The 16895-nt window shown below is 41.9% G+C and overlaps 1 protein-coding gene across 1 annotated transcript; it reads right to left on the reverse strand.

Moving 5' to 3' along the window:
• Positions 1–384: 384 nt before the first annotated feature.
• On the reverse strand, positions 385–15716 carry CD82 (CD82 molecule). The gene is made up of 9 exons (XM_032971774.2): positions 15609–15716; positions 15180–15271; positions 10998–11070; positions 10026–10153; positions 8773–8847; positions 7495–7605; positions 5294–5476; positions 4131–4214; positions 385–2405 (listed from the first exon to the last, which is right to left on the reverse strand). The coding sequence occupies exons 2-9, from the start codon at positions 15243–15245 to the stop codon at positions 2334–2336; spliced, it is 792 nt and encodes a 263-aa protein (XP_032827665.1). The 5' UTR covers positions 15246–15271; positions 15609–15716; the 3' UTR covers positions 385–2333.
• Between the last annotated feature and the right edge of the window lie 1179 nt (positions 15717–16895).

Raw genomic sequence — 16895 nt, forward strand, 5'->3', positions numbered from 1 at the left:
CCCGATAAGCGACGTATCCCACTTCAGTTTTCGTCCGTAAAAAATAATGATCTAAATGTCTTTAATCTGCGTATGTTCTCTACTCCATGCATTCCTCTTTCTCTCAACGCACTTTACAGCCTTTGTTCCATTTTCTTCGTTAAGGTCCGTGTTTCTAATGCAGTGCATCACTTGTTCGCCAGCAAAACCCACACACAAAATATGCCGCCCACAAATCGTTAAGCAGTTTCTAAAGGGCATTGAGACTCGTTAACATTTTCAGGAAAGTTTTTTTTCAAGCAAAGTAAATCTATGGAATTCTACCAATATCTAAAGCAAATGAAAATAGTTCACATTTATAAATGCATAGAAACATTGTTAAAGAATGAAACCTAGCATCACGTATTAGGATTAAAAACTTTATTCAGTACAATCAAAACAATGCCATTTCTGACAAAGATTGGCAAAGTGCTTCAATAAAACAAGCAGTATAATAAAATCACGTTTAAAAATATATTTGTAAAACGAAATAAAAATTTGTGCAAAATCTAAGATTGGCTTTAAAAAGTCTACAATGTGTATCACTATATACTGTGGCACAAACGCAGGCACACGAGGCTCATAACAAGCATCAACTGTGTAAATTCACAGAGTGCTGGGAAAGTTCAATCTTAAGGCACATTTCTATGGCATTGTCTACAGGATCTTAACACAAGTGATAAACCTCAAGAGCGTTAGTTTACTATTTAATTAGTGTGCAATTAATGCTACATTAATGCTTTGTTTCCATAACTAATGTCGGTGAATAGGCCTGAGAGCAGTCTATCCCCGCACGGTAGTCCAAGTAAGCCGCAGACCGCATTTTTGGAAGACACTACCATTGTCAGCTGGTCGATTCTGTTGTCATCAGATGTAAACAAAACGCATGCCATAATATCACCAACCTCACTCAACCAGCAAGAGTACTGGTGTTAACTGTACAGTGGAAAATTTTAAAGCAGATGATGATTTACAGCCCTTCATCAATCGATAACATCACCATGCTGGCCAGAGTGGGTTGGCAAAGGGGGCAAGAGTTCAGGACTGGATCATCTATCACTCACCACCTGTGTTAACTATCGAGAGGAATTCAACTCGAGACGCAAGTAAAGTACATTGCGCGATGTGCTATAACCACTGCGCCACCACTTCACCCCAAATAAAATTAGATGTATACTTAAATATCCTCACCACAAACTATGGGTACATTAGATTTCTCGAAAATATTCATTAAGATTGCGTCTGAACCGCCACCACCACCCACCAGGGGCAAGGTGAGGTAAATTGAGGAAGCGTAGGGAGTGATACATGGGAATGTGAGAGAATGAGGCTGGATGACCCAGGGGATCTAACTTGGTCTGGCTCAGCTGAGCTCGGGTACAGTAGTATGTAGGTTGAACTTCTTTCGCACTGTACGTAGCCAACCATGCTAGTCGGAAGTGCGGGGGAAGGACAACAAACTAAACACAAAAGCTTGTTCAGGCACCAGTAAAGGTTTTGGCCCAGATAGAACCGGTAGGCATAAACGTGGGTTGAGCTATAATCCCAATGACCTGGTTTCCATTTCTGTTTTATTTGCATCATACGCACCAAGTGCTGGTGTGCGCGTCTGCTCGGTTGCCTCATTTTAAATTAAGTACCGTCCGGATTACGTTCACAAACACCAGAGCTGGGGAGGAGAATGTGGCCCCCACATGCATGACGTTTGATGTATCACCTCATGTACTTTGCAGGCCTTATTAGAACCATGCAAACAGCAATTTTACCATCAATGCGTAAAGCTTTTCACGGGATCTGAAGTTATTTTGCAGGCAAAGACACGTTGTGTGTATATAATGAATGTCTTTGCACTGTTCACACTCACAACATTTGTCCCTCCAGACTTTAAGGCTAAATGAAGAATAAAAGTACATGAGCATTGTACAGAAAGAGGAAGATATGTATATAAGATGTAATGATCTGTGCATGTGTGCAGGAAGGAGTGCATGTGAATGTTGCGTGACTACAAGTGAGAAAGTTGTGTGTGTGTGGCTACAGCAAGAGAATGTACGTGTGTGCATTCATGTGTGCATATCCAGTGTAGAGACCGGGCTTAATATCTGTTGGGTCTGTCTGGGTCAATGACACGGAATATTTCCGGACATCCAGTATACCTCTTAGCTGACTCCTCCATTTTTACCAGGGACCCAGAACAAATTCAGTGAGAAATTAAGCCCTGGGTAGAGCGGGGTGTGATTTGTGCACGTGTATTCAAGCAGTTATTACAGATGGGGTGCATGGTGTAATGGGATGCATGGTGGTGTGTACTCAGGTCTTTATATTCCTGCCTGCTTGTACCCAGGTGATATGTTCTTGTAGAGCAGACAGGAGAGGAGCAGCACCAACAACTGACAATGGGAGACAAGGAGAGACAATGTTCTTTGAGTGACACCAAGGAAAATCTGGAACAGGAGTTTTAGATACATTTTTTTTATAAAAATGTGGACCAGTGGACGTTTGCTCAATAATCACTCATCGCCGTATTTATTTATAGCCCGTTTAAATCGCAACTTACAAAGCATATGTAAAATGCTGTTAACATTAATGTATGCGTAAATCAATTGAACCAATTCCAACAGACACGTGAAAAAAACAGGAAAGGTGTGAATGACTCATAGCCTCAATCCCACACATTTCTCTGATCTCATTTCCCTTGTATTTTCCCTGCAGGGCTTTTCTCCAAAACTCTCATCATCAAACGCCAAACATGATGAGAGGGAGGCTTTGCTTTCTCCTCTGTTGTTCCTACAAGTCTGGAGCACCATGAAACTTGTGTTCCATATATTTGATGTTATGTATTCTTTATACAACCGATTATACATCCCAAGGGATGCTGCCTTGGTATAACGCATTGCACACTGGACTTGCAATTGGGAGGTCACCAAATTCGATCTCACAGCATGGCAGATGAAACAATGGACACGTTCCTTAAATCTTACTCTGCCCTTGTCCACCCAGCAGTTTTAATGAGAACACGCCAGTTACTTTGGTGGTATAAATTGTGGGTGATGCCGCCTCTTCGAAGGCATCTAGACAGTTTGGAAAGGGGCTCTCTAGAGCTCGATATAGTGGAGGCCCTTTTCTAGCGGTGTCGCAAGCAAGTAATTGCATTACCACCCCTTTACATTATATCAAGTTGTGGCACGGTGGTTAGCACATCGCACTATAAACCCTCATTCTAAGTAAAATTATTGGATATGGCTAACAGGAGCGGCTAGTGATATACATAGGGCACACTGTTATCCTGTTCTTCATGATCAAATAAAAGTTTCCAAAATAAATCCATCCTTTCATTATTTTGATCCCAGTCCACATACAATAATTGCCCTAGACAGGCACGCACACTTTTGTGTTTTATAGTTGCGTCCCTCCGAAAATTATAGTTTGTTTGTTAAGCGAACGTGTATGGATGAATTCAATCGCGTTCAGTCAAGCATTACAACGGTAACATTTATAGTATCAGTCCAGACCTAAAAAATATATTTAAACTTTAAACGCCACTGGACTGTATATCAATGTTGGGGTTAATTGGGGGAGAATAACCTATTGCCAATAAACCCAAACTCCAGGCTACTTGCTGCATGTTTAGAACTTGATAAAAAAATTAGGCTTCCAAAATAGGTATAGAAGATATGATGGCAGATAAAAAAAGAGTGGAAGATGTTGGTGTATGTATGCGTGTTGAACTTCTTTCGCACCGTACATGGCCAACTGTGCTGATCAAAGGTGCGGGGGAAGGACAACTAAATCAAAAAGCAATTCGAAATAAATAAGTTTTAAATCTGGATTTAGAAGGAAGAAGCGCATCTGAAAGCGTGCAATGCAGTGACCGTTCGATGCCTAGCCAAAAGCAGCCACGAGGATGACCAGAGTTCGTGTCATGGTTTATGCTCCTTGACGAGAGCAAGGTATTGTGGTTCATTTGTGGCAAGCACTTAAGTGTGTAACGAGTGCAACCTTTTAATGTAATCGATCGACAACCGGAAGCCAATGCAGTTTGTCGAGCATTGGACGGACATGGTCAGATCTTGCAGTACCCGTCTTGACACGTGCCAACGAGTTTTGTGTGTTACCTCAAACACTGCAATGGCCACGCAGACTGCGAGGATGACAGACATGTTGGCTTGCAGCCAATCCTTGATGTGCATTTCGCACCCCTGTGGAACACAAATACACGAGCTTGTAAATACCCATGCACACATTCACACATAGGCACAGAGGGGATAGAAACCTTTATAACCCCATAGGCTGCTGGACTAGTGTTGTTATTTCATATTCAGGTCAGCTTGCCACACAAGAGGGTGGATGGGTGAGCTTCACGTGCAGTCATCGTTATCCCCCAATGCTGATGATGGGCACGTGGTTTAATTTTAAGACCGTTTACCTCGATGTCCAAAAATCTAATTGCACCATTGGCACCTGCGAACCCAGGTCGCTGGCATTGCAAAGGAAACAAACTACAATTACACACCTCTCGTTTTTCTTGGCATTTTCACATTTCCACACATTCCACATTGTCAGATGCATGAACACACAAAATCATAAACAGAGTGGTTTGCAATGTGAAATAGTGGCATCACTAGATGCTCTGCCATAAAAGCAACACAAAATACACATGAAGTGAGGCATACAGAGACACAGCACACAAATACAATACAGCAACACGTTGACATGAGACCCAAACCAAATCATAACCAATGAGGAAAAGCAGTGAACCTTAAGCATAGGCATACGCAGTGGGCGAGACAGTGAGATGAAGGCCACTCAAGACTGAAGGTGGAACATACTAAGGAATTATTCTGATCCTGATGTTTTCAATCAAGCACAAGACTAGTTCACAACGAAAAAGTCACCCATTCAATAAGAACAGGCTGGTATCAGCTAGCATTAGAGCTTATGCTGCCCTCTAGTGGCTATATGATTGCATAATCTATTTGCAGTCGTGTTTTTTTAATCTACACAAAAGGTCATAAGGTCGCACAAGAGTCATCTTCAAAACCATGTCTGTGATTCCTTGCAGTCAGAATGAGTCGTTACTGACTTTGTACTATGAAAATTACTCATGTGCGGTGGCTGACAGACGGACCCATTAATGAGTTGTTCTTATTATATGTGGGGTCTAGATATTGCCCGATTCAGATTGAGTGTTTTTAGGACACAAAGCCATTGCAGATATGGCTTTGTAACTGTTGCATTGGGAAAAAGAGACAGTTACAGAGGAACAATTGCCCCTTACCTGCTCGGCAATAGCAAATGTAGGCGACGAGATGCAAAACTGCGTGTTATTGTGGTCTTTCTGGACGGAACTACTGTTGTTGAAGCAGCTGCAGGGATAGGTGATATCCGGGTATGTTGCCTGGTCACAAATGTAGACGTTGTCCTTCCAGTCTTCTGTGCCGTTCAGTCCACAGCAGTTGAACTGTGTAATGGTAGGAGAGAACAGATGCGTTTCATAAGCTATGGACAGCGTCACAATTCGGACATACACTTGCGACACTTTAAAGATATGGGAAATCAATGGGCAGTGACATGACCCAAGCGGTAGCACATCAGCTGCTTATTGTAGTGGGTTTCAGTTTGAATTCAACAGGCTGCCCTAATTAATAGGACGCCGCGGTGGCAATGTGTTAACTACCTCGCCTTGTATACAGGTCGTGGGTTCGATTCAGACCCTGACGCCTGCATATTTGGAGTTTGCATTTTCTTTCCGTGGTCGCATGGATTTTTCTCTGGGAAAATAGTCTTGAGACCCAGTGAGGCTTTTCTAGGTAAATAAGTGTAAAATGAAATGATAATTTGTATAATCATTAGCCAACAACGACTGTAATTCAGATAAGAATAATTTGTATACCGCTCTTGATGAGAGAGAAATGCTCATGAAATTTCACGGTGTCGGATATACTCTGACAAACTGACTTTTTCAGCTATGGTTGGATGGTGGTGATGGTGCATTCAGTTTCATGTGTGCGTAAAACTACCGTCATATTCCACTATAAGCCATATTTTCGAAAACCATAGATAATAACTTTCAAAGTGACACCGTAAGATATATTCGAATGATTTTAAAATTTTGACTGCGTTTTCCTAATTTATGGACCTATACTTTCAGATAATATTCCAAATGTACTTTATTTATAGACAATGGAACAATGGTTTTAACTTGACGACAAATTAAGTGGCCTTAAACCCTCGATATTTTAACTGGAGACACTTTGTAATACATTTCTTGCAAAAGGCACATGTTTAGCATTTGGAATTGAACCAGCGACCTGAACCAAATCAGCATGATAATCAATATATATCTCTAACCGCTGCACTGTTCAATCCCCAGTAGAAGCAGTGCTAATTTGTATTACTTTACAAATTAAGTTATAAATGTTTTCGATGGGTGGGGGGGGGGTGATTTATACTCTTTTACACAAAATCCACGAAGCTTTGGTTTACAGACAAAATAAGCCACCACCTTTTCACATACATTTTTTATATCCATTACATGGCTTGTGTGGTGCCATATGAAGAAGGATGAAGAGTCTAAGAAATCTTTCTCATGGTTTTCCAAGACGATACCATCTGATTCGATATTCCCCCGAGTGACAAAAGTTGAAAGATAGTACAGATGGGGCACCATCTTCAAAGACTCTCTTCCATAATTAAACACAATCCACCACTTCTCCAATCATGGAATAAGATGGAGCCGATTAGCCAAATATTTCCATTTCTGTGTGGATTTTTTTGCAGGCTCATTCCCTGCCTTTGAAAATATTTTAAACTAGATTCATGCTTAAGATTTATCCATTATTTTAAATGCCCAAATTGGTCATCCTAAAAACCATCTACTTTTAAATGATAACAATAATAATTTACACTTCTAAAGCACCTTTCACCCGGAGGCCCAAGGAGCTGTACAAAACATGCATGCGGTGAGTATTCATTCCGAGTCATTATAGCACTGACGTTTCTGTCAAGCTATAGACTTACTGATCATTGATTAAAAAGCTAAGTTCTCAGATGCAGAGATTTTGATTATCTCAGCCCAGTAACAAATTAAATAATAAAAAGATAACAGAATTCAAATTAGCTTTATTTAACTCAAGTCGGTCTCATTCAACTATCATGTTGAGTGGAGGGTGTGCCAAGTCAAGCGTAAGGTTGCTCAACATAACTTTTACTTCTGCTGTAAAAACGGGGAAAAATACTTCCACGTGCCTAAATAGATTGGTAACAACTGAGATGTAATTACTCAATAAACATGCCATTATTTTTAAACCCTCAGCCTCTGCATTCTTTCCTCTACAGTGTCAGTGGAAGAGCCCATGTGACAAGGCTGTCCCATATGCCTGACTGACCCTTAGCCTCTGAACTGCGACGCTCGAGCCAAGGGTATCGTGTCGCTGCTAAGTTGCCGAGCGATGACCCCTGAACCCCAGGATTTCACACCTTCTGCTGGATGCTGTCCCACAGTCTCCATGTGTGCAGGGGATCCTCTGTGCTCAAATTCCAATAGGATTTGATGATGTTAAATGCGACGCCGTTGAGCTTGTTGTTGATCTGCATGACAACACGCATGCACACGGTCAAGTACAGAGATGTGCGGTGACGTGAGGTGATGTATGATGGTGTTTGATTTTGTTTTTTTTGTTTTCCCAAATTGTATTCTAGCTGTGCTCTCGACATCATGCTAAGAAACAAAATCCATTAAGAACTTTTAAGAAATGTTTGTCGTATGACAGTCTCAAAGCTGGAATTATCCAAATCCGAGTGCAGAATCCATTTTAAATGTGCTTTTTGTTTTTTGCACAATCTTTGGTGACTGCTGAGACCAACAACTAGCAGCAGGGCGCAGTAGCGGCTCCTGGTACCAGCTTGAGATTGAGAAAAATGGAACCTTGGGTTTCCCAGCTTCAAGAAACATCTGAAGTTTAACTGGATAATTGGAATGTGATGGCAGTGGCTTCATCAGCTTCACGTAGCATCACAGAAATGTTCTGATGAAAGGCTGGCAATGGTGCATTATTGTTTTTATTATGAATCTAACTACAAACATTCCTCTATTTCAATTATTTACTAAAACCACATTCACAACGTAACTTGAAATTTGGTGGAGATTTACATACCCCATCAACTGGAGCCTCAAGTAACTACTATCAAGAAGTTACGTGTGATGGGGAGAGTAGAATTGGAGTGTGATATGAAGGTGTGATGAAAGGATAATGTAACCCAATGAATTCCCATAAAACATGGCTTCTGTGCTATTTAGTAATAGTTGTGGTTCATCATGGACACATTGTATGTTGTGTACAGTGTGTATATGGCAAATAGGATGTAGTTAGTATGTTGTGTGCAAAATATGTTTGGCTCTCTGAGTGGTCAGTGAAGCTATGAACATCCGAGAGATATGGCTTGGCAAGAAATGAGATACATTAGTGAGATGAAAGAGAAATAACAGGAAAGAAATGAGAGAGCTGTAAACAGAAACAGAACAGTGATATGAAGGAGAGAAAGACAAGATTAATTATAGACTTAAAGACAAGGAGTACAGATTAGCAGTCACATGTACTGATGCTATGTCAGATGACCCAGCAGCACAAAATGTAAATGAAAGTTGATGAACCCTCGTGTAAAGTGTTCAAGATACGCATGTAGCATTGACAATGTGTGAGATAGGTAGGTACGTATGTATGTTGAAGGCACATCGTTTGGTGTGAAAGCACTCACTTTCTCCTTGTTGATGTAAACAACAGTCCCTATCGCCACTTGGGCCACGAGCAATCCCACCAGACATATAAAGTACTGCACAATGAAGCGAGCACAGAGAAAATGGCAAATGAGCACCACTCTACAGACATGAAAAAAATACAGGACACAGAACACAGCGCACTAAACTGCACACAGTACGACAAATGCAACAACCACAAAATAATACGTGAATATAAGGCACAGCACACAATAAATTATGGAACAGCACAAAGAACATATGATGGCAAAAGAGATACAGCCCTGTGTCAATATAATGCAGGAAAGAAAGCCTCCCCATGCTGTGGTCGATCATGTAAGGTTATTTTTTTTATCATACTTCCCCATGCTGTGTGCTAGTTAGCGAAGGGAAGGGCGCAAGATATATCGCTTGCCATTGATGTTAGCCATTGGCCACCAAACTTAAGTTGATTGGGTTCATAGCGAAGTACGCTGGCCACTGCGATACCTCTCCAACCCAAATGGGAATTACCGCTCCGGATATGAATCACAAAAAATGTGAAAAAACATAATTTACAGACAAATAAAGGAGCACTGCTTTGTGTTTGATTACAAAAGCCAACTGAAGTGACTACTGAAGCAGTTCTGCAGCATCTTCTTACAAGGACATTCCCTGATTTTATTCAACGACCTATTGGACAGGAGTGTCCCATGTTTCTTGGACATTTGTAATCCTCCTGAAGTGACTTGCATAGCATCAGTGCAATAAAAAATAACTTGAAAATAAAAACTAACTACTTGTTAATCTTGTGTAAGCTAGTATAATATTCATTACAAGTTTGGAATTTTATTCCAGGCTTCTAGATTTGAAGTTTTCGCGACAGCAAGGATCCATATTCTTTGGTTCTTTCGGTAAAGTCACGTAGGTGAAAAAAATAAATGAAATCACGACGTTTCGATTGCAATCATCATCAGGTGACGTGGTTGTCACACCTGATGATGATTGCAATCGATTGCAACACAAGCAATCATCATCAAGGTGATGTGGTTGTCACACCTGATGATGATTGCTTGTGTTGCAATCGAAACGTCGTGATTTAATTTATTTTATTTTTTCACCTACGTGACTTTACTGAAAGAATCAAAGAATATTTATTCCAGGATCTCAGTGGTATTGGCTCTAACTATTCGTCTCTTAACCAAACCCTGCCAAGTCAGTGGAGTAATGACAGCTGTGCTGTGCCACACCGTGATATTAGTGTCGTCTCACTCACCACAGCCAGTAGACAGCGCACTTCCTTGCTGGCACCCAAGCAGCCAAAGAGTGACACCAGGCACGTGATGCTGCCTATGCCAACAAGGGCATACGCTGGAATGGTGAGTTCAACGTTGCCGTCAATTACTGCAAGGTAGAGGCAGAAGGTTTCGAGAATGAGCTCAGAATGTGTGTCAACACGTGGTGTTATGTATTGTTTGTTTAGTTTCGCAATTTAAACACTGTCCCTCATGCCAGGTGTCCCGTGTCCTATTTTTTGTTTACAATTTGCTCACACACACACACGTGCATGCATGTATATAGCGTAGTCAATGTGTGTGTTTGTATCAAGGTGTTTGTGGTATGAGGTGTGTATAATGCCAACAGAATTTGCCCCAAAAGTACATGCAGGCTATATGGGGGATCTTTGTCTTATTGTGTATCATGTTGAGTGTGTGTGCATGTAGGACCATCATTTTGGTTTGGCCAGAAAAAAACATATGACAGCCTGCCCCCCTCGTGTATGAGAACGAGTAAATGTGTAAACATGCAAACAATTTTTTACGCATGCTGGCATGGTCCATACGAGTGCATAAATGCATACTGTTGGACCTGCTGACAAATGGTATCTACTATGTCAAGACTGGCCTCTTTAGCGGAGGGCTCATAAAAGTTGCCCGTCATTTACTACTGACAGTTGAGAGATAGCAGCCCTTCAACATTAAAGGAGGGAGGAGGACCAACATTCACAAGGAGCAGAGTGCCCGGCATCTAAAATAAAGCAAGGTGACATGGGAGCACACCGGGTGCATCTGTCTATTGTCTAAGTTAGTTCACACGCCTGGGTCTGTCCATTGACCTCCTGCCAGTGAACCTTTAAAACTTAACCTGGTCTCAAAAGTGCACTTTTCCTAGTACAATGCAGTTGTGACATCACTTATTGATAAATAGCCATTGTTGTACGGATGTAATGTACTGTTTTAGGGCTCACCTACGGTGTTGATAAAGCTTTGCTGGTCGTATACGATCCACAGGCCAAAGCCCATTATGATCAAGCCCAGCAGCTGCATGTGTGTACAGATGGGTTAGTTCCACAAATCAGGCAAACTCAAGTCACAATTTCAAAATTGTACTAATAACTATGCAGTGTCGTTTTGAAGGTAATTAATTATACTTAAAAAAAATCTGGATTTTTTCTGATTTGAAACACATCCGAATCTGAATGCACATCACCATTTCAGTCGATGAAAACGTGGGACGGTCGAAGTACATCCAACACCAATGACACTAGACATAGTATGTACAGTGAGGGAAAAAGTATTTGATCCCCTGCTGATTTTGTACGTTTTCCCACTGACAAAGAAATGATCAGTCTATAATTTTAATGGTAGGTTTATTTGAACAGTGAGAGACAGAATAACAACAACAAAATCCAGAAAAACGCATGTCAAAAATGTTATAAATTGATTTGGATTTTAATGAGGGAAATAAGTATTTGACCCCTCTGCAAAACATGACTTAGTACTTGGTGGCAAAACCCTTGTTGGCAATCACAGAGGTCCGACGTTTCTTGGAGTTGGCCACCAGGTTTGCACACATCTCAGGAGGGATTTTGTCCCACTCCTCTTTGCAGATCTTCTCCAAGTCATTAAGGTTTCGAGGCTGACGTTTGGCAACTCGAACCTTCAGCTCCCTCCACATATTTTCTATGGGATTAAGGTCTGGAGACTGGCTAGGCCACTCCAGGACCTTAATGTGCTTCTTCTTGAGCCACTCCTTTGTTGCCTTGGCTGTGTGTTTTGGGTCATTGTCATGCTGGAATACCCCCACGATCCATTTTCAATGCCCTGGCTGAGGGAAAGAGGTTCTCACCCAAGATGACGGTACATGGCCCCGTCCATTGTCCCTTTGATGCGGTGAAGTTGTCCTGTCCCCTTAGCAGAAAAACACCCCCAAAGCATGTGTCCACCTCCATGTTTGACGGTGGAGATGGTGTTCCTGGGGTCATAGGCAACATTCCTCCTCCAAACACGGCGAGTTGAGTTGATGCCAAAGAGCTCCATTTTGGTCTCATCTGACCACAATACTTTCACCCAGTTGTCCTCTGAATCATTCAGATGTTCATTGGCAAACTTCAGACGGGCATGTATATGTGCTTTCTTGAGCAGGGGGACCTTGCGGGCACTGCAGGATTTCAGTCCTTCACGGCATAGTGTGATACCAATTGTTTTCTTGGTGACTATGGTCCCAGCTGCCTTGAGATCATTGACAAGATCCTCCCGTGTCGTTCTGGGCTGATTCCTCACCGTTCTCATGATCATTGCAACTCCACGAGGTGAGATCTTGCATGGAGCCCCAGGCTGAGGAAGATTGACAGTTCTTTTGTGTTTCTTCCATTTGCGAATAATCGCACTAACTGTTGTCACCTTCTCACCAAGCTGCTTGGCAATGGTCTTGTGGCCCATTCCAGCCTTGTGTAGGTCTACAATCTTGTCCCTGACATCCTTGGAGAGCTCTTTGGTCTTGGCCATGGTGGAGAGTTTGGAATCTGATTGATTGATAGCTTCTGTGGACAGGTGTCTTTTATACAGGTAACAAGCTGAGATTAGGAGCACTCCTTTTAAGAGTGTGCTCCTAATCTCAGTAGTTACCTTTTAAGAGTGTGCTCCTAATCTCAGCTCGTTACCTGTATAAAAGACACCTGGGAGCCAGAAATCTTTCTGATTGAGAGGGGGTCAAATACTTATTTCCTTCATTAAAATGCAAATAAATTTATAACATTTTTGACATGCATTTGTCTGGATTTTGTTGTTATTCTGTCTCTCACTGTTCAAATAAACCTACAATTAAAATTATAGATTGATCATTTCTTTGTCAGTGGGCAAACGTACAAAATCAGCAGGGGATCAAATACTTTTTTCCCTCACTGTAGTGTCATCCTCATAACTGTCCGAGAAAGATGCTTTTGGTCACACTATGGCCAAGTAAAAAGGCATTTCATGATTATACTTATATTATATACTTATAATAATCTGCTTTAAAGTGTCTGAAATATACGTACGAAAAGGGTAAAGTGCCCACATATGAACGCAAATATACACACACACACACAAGCTTCATTCACCATATAATAGTGGCAATGTCAACCACTGCAACTTTGCTAAGCTTGGACAACAGCAAACTTACATTCAAAGGCAAGGTACCCCGACGGGATGCGAGGGGAGACACTAGGGCAATGACGGGACTGGGATGGCCAGAAAATTAGCAATGTCCTGTTTCTACAATGCGATGTTCATCATTGTTTGCATAAAGTTTGAACCAAAGTTGGAGGTTATTTACAACCAGTGTTATTTTAATAGGCGAGTTCTGAGATGGTAGTTACCAGGTTTCGAAGTAAGCACACTCACCTCTTTATTGGGCATCTGTGAAAAAAAAGCTTCATAGCTCATCAGATTTCTCCAGGATAACTAAAGCTTCTCATTCTGCGAAGTCTGTACTGTATACTTTGTGTTCCTTTGATCCCGCTGTAGTTAATTGGGCTCACTGTAGCCCATAACACCTGGGTGGGTCCCACGACCTCCTAAGCCTGCGAGCTTGTAAAACATGTGGACTATTCATCTTCTTTGGTTCTTTCGGTAAAGTCACGCCTTCATGAAGGCCGCTTGTGTTGTGGCCGAAACGTCGTGAGAATATTATTGTGTTATTTTATTTTATCAATTTATTATTTTATTCTAATTCAACGTGACTTTACCGAAAGAACCAAAGAAGATGAATCCTTGCAGTCACGAAAGCTTTAAATCGAAATTTAAATGTGGACTATTGCATAGGTCACAATGCCCCGAGTCGAGGATGAAATCCAGGCAGGGGAGCATACAAAAACACCCCACAAAATATATCAGCAGAAGCGGATTAAAGATTTAAATGTTGCGCTGCCATACTCTTATATAAGCGCACAACTTTATCTATCTGTGATGAACGCTGCACTTTCGTCGTTATCTTGCAGGGGGCGCTGCAAACCTACGCGCGCCCTGCATATGAACGACGGAGGCGCAGGGACAGACGTTTGATTACGATGGAATCGATCTGCAGACGGCGGTCTTCTCGAACGGCCAGCAGCTCTGTCGCCTTATCTCGATCCCGCAATACCAAACAGGCGAAAGTCCGCATCGAACCGAATACCCAGCAAGGCCATCTACTTAACGACGAGAGAAAATTCACACGAAATGTCCTTTTCAAATAAGCCTTCCAGATGTAAAATGACATAAGCTTTTAATGAAGAAATAACATTATCTAATTCAAAACAATACAATTCAAAACGGAGCATCGGGTGCTTTGCGTGAATGCGTCGTTTCGTGTGCAATTTTTCGTGACTTTCCTGGCCTAAGGCCGTAAATGGTTGTGAGGGGGGCCACAGGCGAACCCGAACAACCCCGAGTTTCCTGATAATCTCGCAGTCGGCTTTCTGTACCCATTGCAGTCATTATCACCTCATTATCACATGTTATCGCGTGTTTTGCCACAAGTATCTGTGGTTTAATGCAGACTTGATCCCTTGCAAAATGTATCTATTTGGCGTTTGAACACCTTAACACCTGTTTTATTGCCAGAATGGGTGAAAAAAAACCCTATTGTTATTTTTCATCATTTTGGATACTAATTTAGCAATCTTTGAAATAACGTAATCAACCAGGCTATGCGTTGTGTTTTGACCGACCGTCTGTGTTGCTTTATATGGTTTCCAAATTCTGCTAAACTCTGTTTGGTATGCTTCTCTCTGTGTCCCCTATTGTGTCGGTGTTAGGTCCCCCTACTTGGGTGTCTGTGTATACATCTGGGGTTATGTGTTTCCCCTCTCTCGTAAATTTAGCTCTTCTGTACCTGATGATGGCTGCTTGTGTTGCAACCGAAACGTCGCACGCTATTATGTTATTTTATTATTTCTTATTTATACGTGACTTTACCTAAAAAAAACAAAGATTAATTTTGGATACTGGCAACAAAATGTCCCACAGATACTACCACCTCGATGCCCAATAAGTCGGGCATCATTTCAGCCAAATCATCACCATGGCTCTCTTCCCAGGGCGATCCACCAACCCCGCCCTCAATGTCCCTCGTATCCATCACAAGCGTACATGCCCAAACCCACGACCGCCTCTTCGCAAGCACTTACAAAGAAGATGACATTGAAGATGATGATGAGGTAGCGCGTGGCGTACAGGCAGCCCCGGGACGCCATCGCGAAGCCTTCCGAGTGGAAATTTTCTGTACAAAACGACGACAGATACAGCGTGAGGAGAGACGACGGCGAGGGGTTGGCAGTGGTGGTGATGAGGAGGATGTGCGAGACGGACGATGAAGAGGAGAGACGAGGAGGGAGAGACGTACAGCACCGTATTAAGGGACTTTCTATCGCGCCGTACGTAGCCCAACCGTAGAGGTACGAGGAGGAGGGGGGTTGTGAAGGACAACAAACTAAACACAAAAAGGCAGCTCTAAAGAAAGGGAAGGGGGGGAACGATAGAGAATAACGAGGCGTGAAGTAAATAGACGAAGATTATGAGGAGGAGGAATGAGGAAAGACGAGGAGACGAGGCTGTACCTGGCTCGAGTTCCGTGTTGCTCCGTTGCCCAGTCGAGTTGCGGAAACGCAAAACGCCCTCGGGGCGACTTCAATAACCAACTCACGCGCAGTTCACACAGGTCCAGATGTCTTGTGACCCCCCCCCCTCCCGGAATGAATTGACGCCTAAATGTTTTTTTTCTTTTCCACATTCATTTCCGTTTTAAATAAATGCTATATATATTTTTTCATTACATTTTAGATAATTGAATGTGGGGAGGGGGGGGGGGTCACAAGACATCTGGACCACCCTGTGTGCAGTGCCAGTGACGTGTGGCAAGGCGTGCTAAAAGTGGCGCCATGTTGCCTAGGGATTGTCTGAGAATATTTACTTAGACTAGTATGTAGCATGTAGACTAGTATGTAGCATGTAGACTAGTATGTAGCATGTAGACTAGTATGTAGACTAGTATGTAGCATGTAGACTAGTATGTAGCATGTAGACTAGTATGTAGACTAGTATGTAGCATGTAGACTAGTATGTAGACTAGTATGTAGCATGTAGACTAGTATGTAGCATGTAGACTAGTATGTACCATGTAGACTAGTATGTAGCATGTAGACTAGTATGTAGACTAGTATGTAGCATGTAGACTAGTATGTAGCATGTAGACTAGTATGTAGACTAGTATGTAGCATGTAGACTAGTATGTAGCATGTAGACTAGTATGTACCATGTAGACTAGTATGTAGCATGTAGACTAGTATGTAGACTAGTATGTAGCATGTAGACTAGTATGTAGCATGTAGACTAGTATGTAGCATGCAGACTAGTATGTAGACTAGTATGTAGCATGTAGACTAGTATGTAGCATGTAGACTAGTATGTAGACTAGTATGTAGCATGTAGACTAGTATGTAGACTAGTATGTAGCATGTAGACTAGTATGTAGCATGCAGACTAGTATGTAGCATGTAGACTAGTATGTAGCATGTAGACTAGTATGTAGCATGTAGACTAGTAAGTAGACTAGTATGTAGCATGTAGACTAGTATGTAGACTAGTATGTAGCATGTAGACTAGTATGTAGACTAGTATGTAGCATGTAGACTAGTATGCAGACTAGTATGTAGCATGTAGACTAGTATGTAGCATGTAGACTAGTATGTAGCATGTAGACTAGTATGCAGACTAATATGTAGCATGCAGACTAGTATGTAACATGTAGACTAGTATGTAGCATGTAGACTAGTATGTAGCATGTAGACTAGTATGTAGCATGTAGGCTAGTATGTAGACTAGTATGTAGCATGTAGACTAGTATG

This window comes from Petromyzon marinus, chromosome 3, assembly GCF_048934315.1.
Source record: "Petromyzon marinus isolate PM22_M1 ecotype Great Lakes invasive population chromosome 3, UKy_Petmar_22M1.pri1.0, whole genome shotgun sequence".
NCBI lineage: Eukaryota > Metazoa > Chordata > Hyperoartia > Petromyzontiformes > Petromyzontidae > Petromyzon > Petromyzon marinus.

Coding starts and splice junctions, on each gene's coding strand:
- CD82 (XM_032971774.2), bottom strand. CDS start 15,245: ATGGCGTCCCGGGGCTGCCTGTACGCCACGCGCTACCTCATCATCATC. Junction 8,848..10,025: donor TGCGCTGTCTACTGGCTGTG/GTGAGTGAGACG, acceptor TTCATTGTGCAG/TACTTTATATGTCTGGTGGG. Junction 2,406..4,130: donor TGGCCATTGCAGTGTTTGAG/GTAACACACAAA, acceptor TCCCATTGTCAG/TTGTTGGTGCTGCTCCTCTC.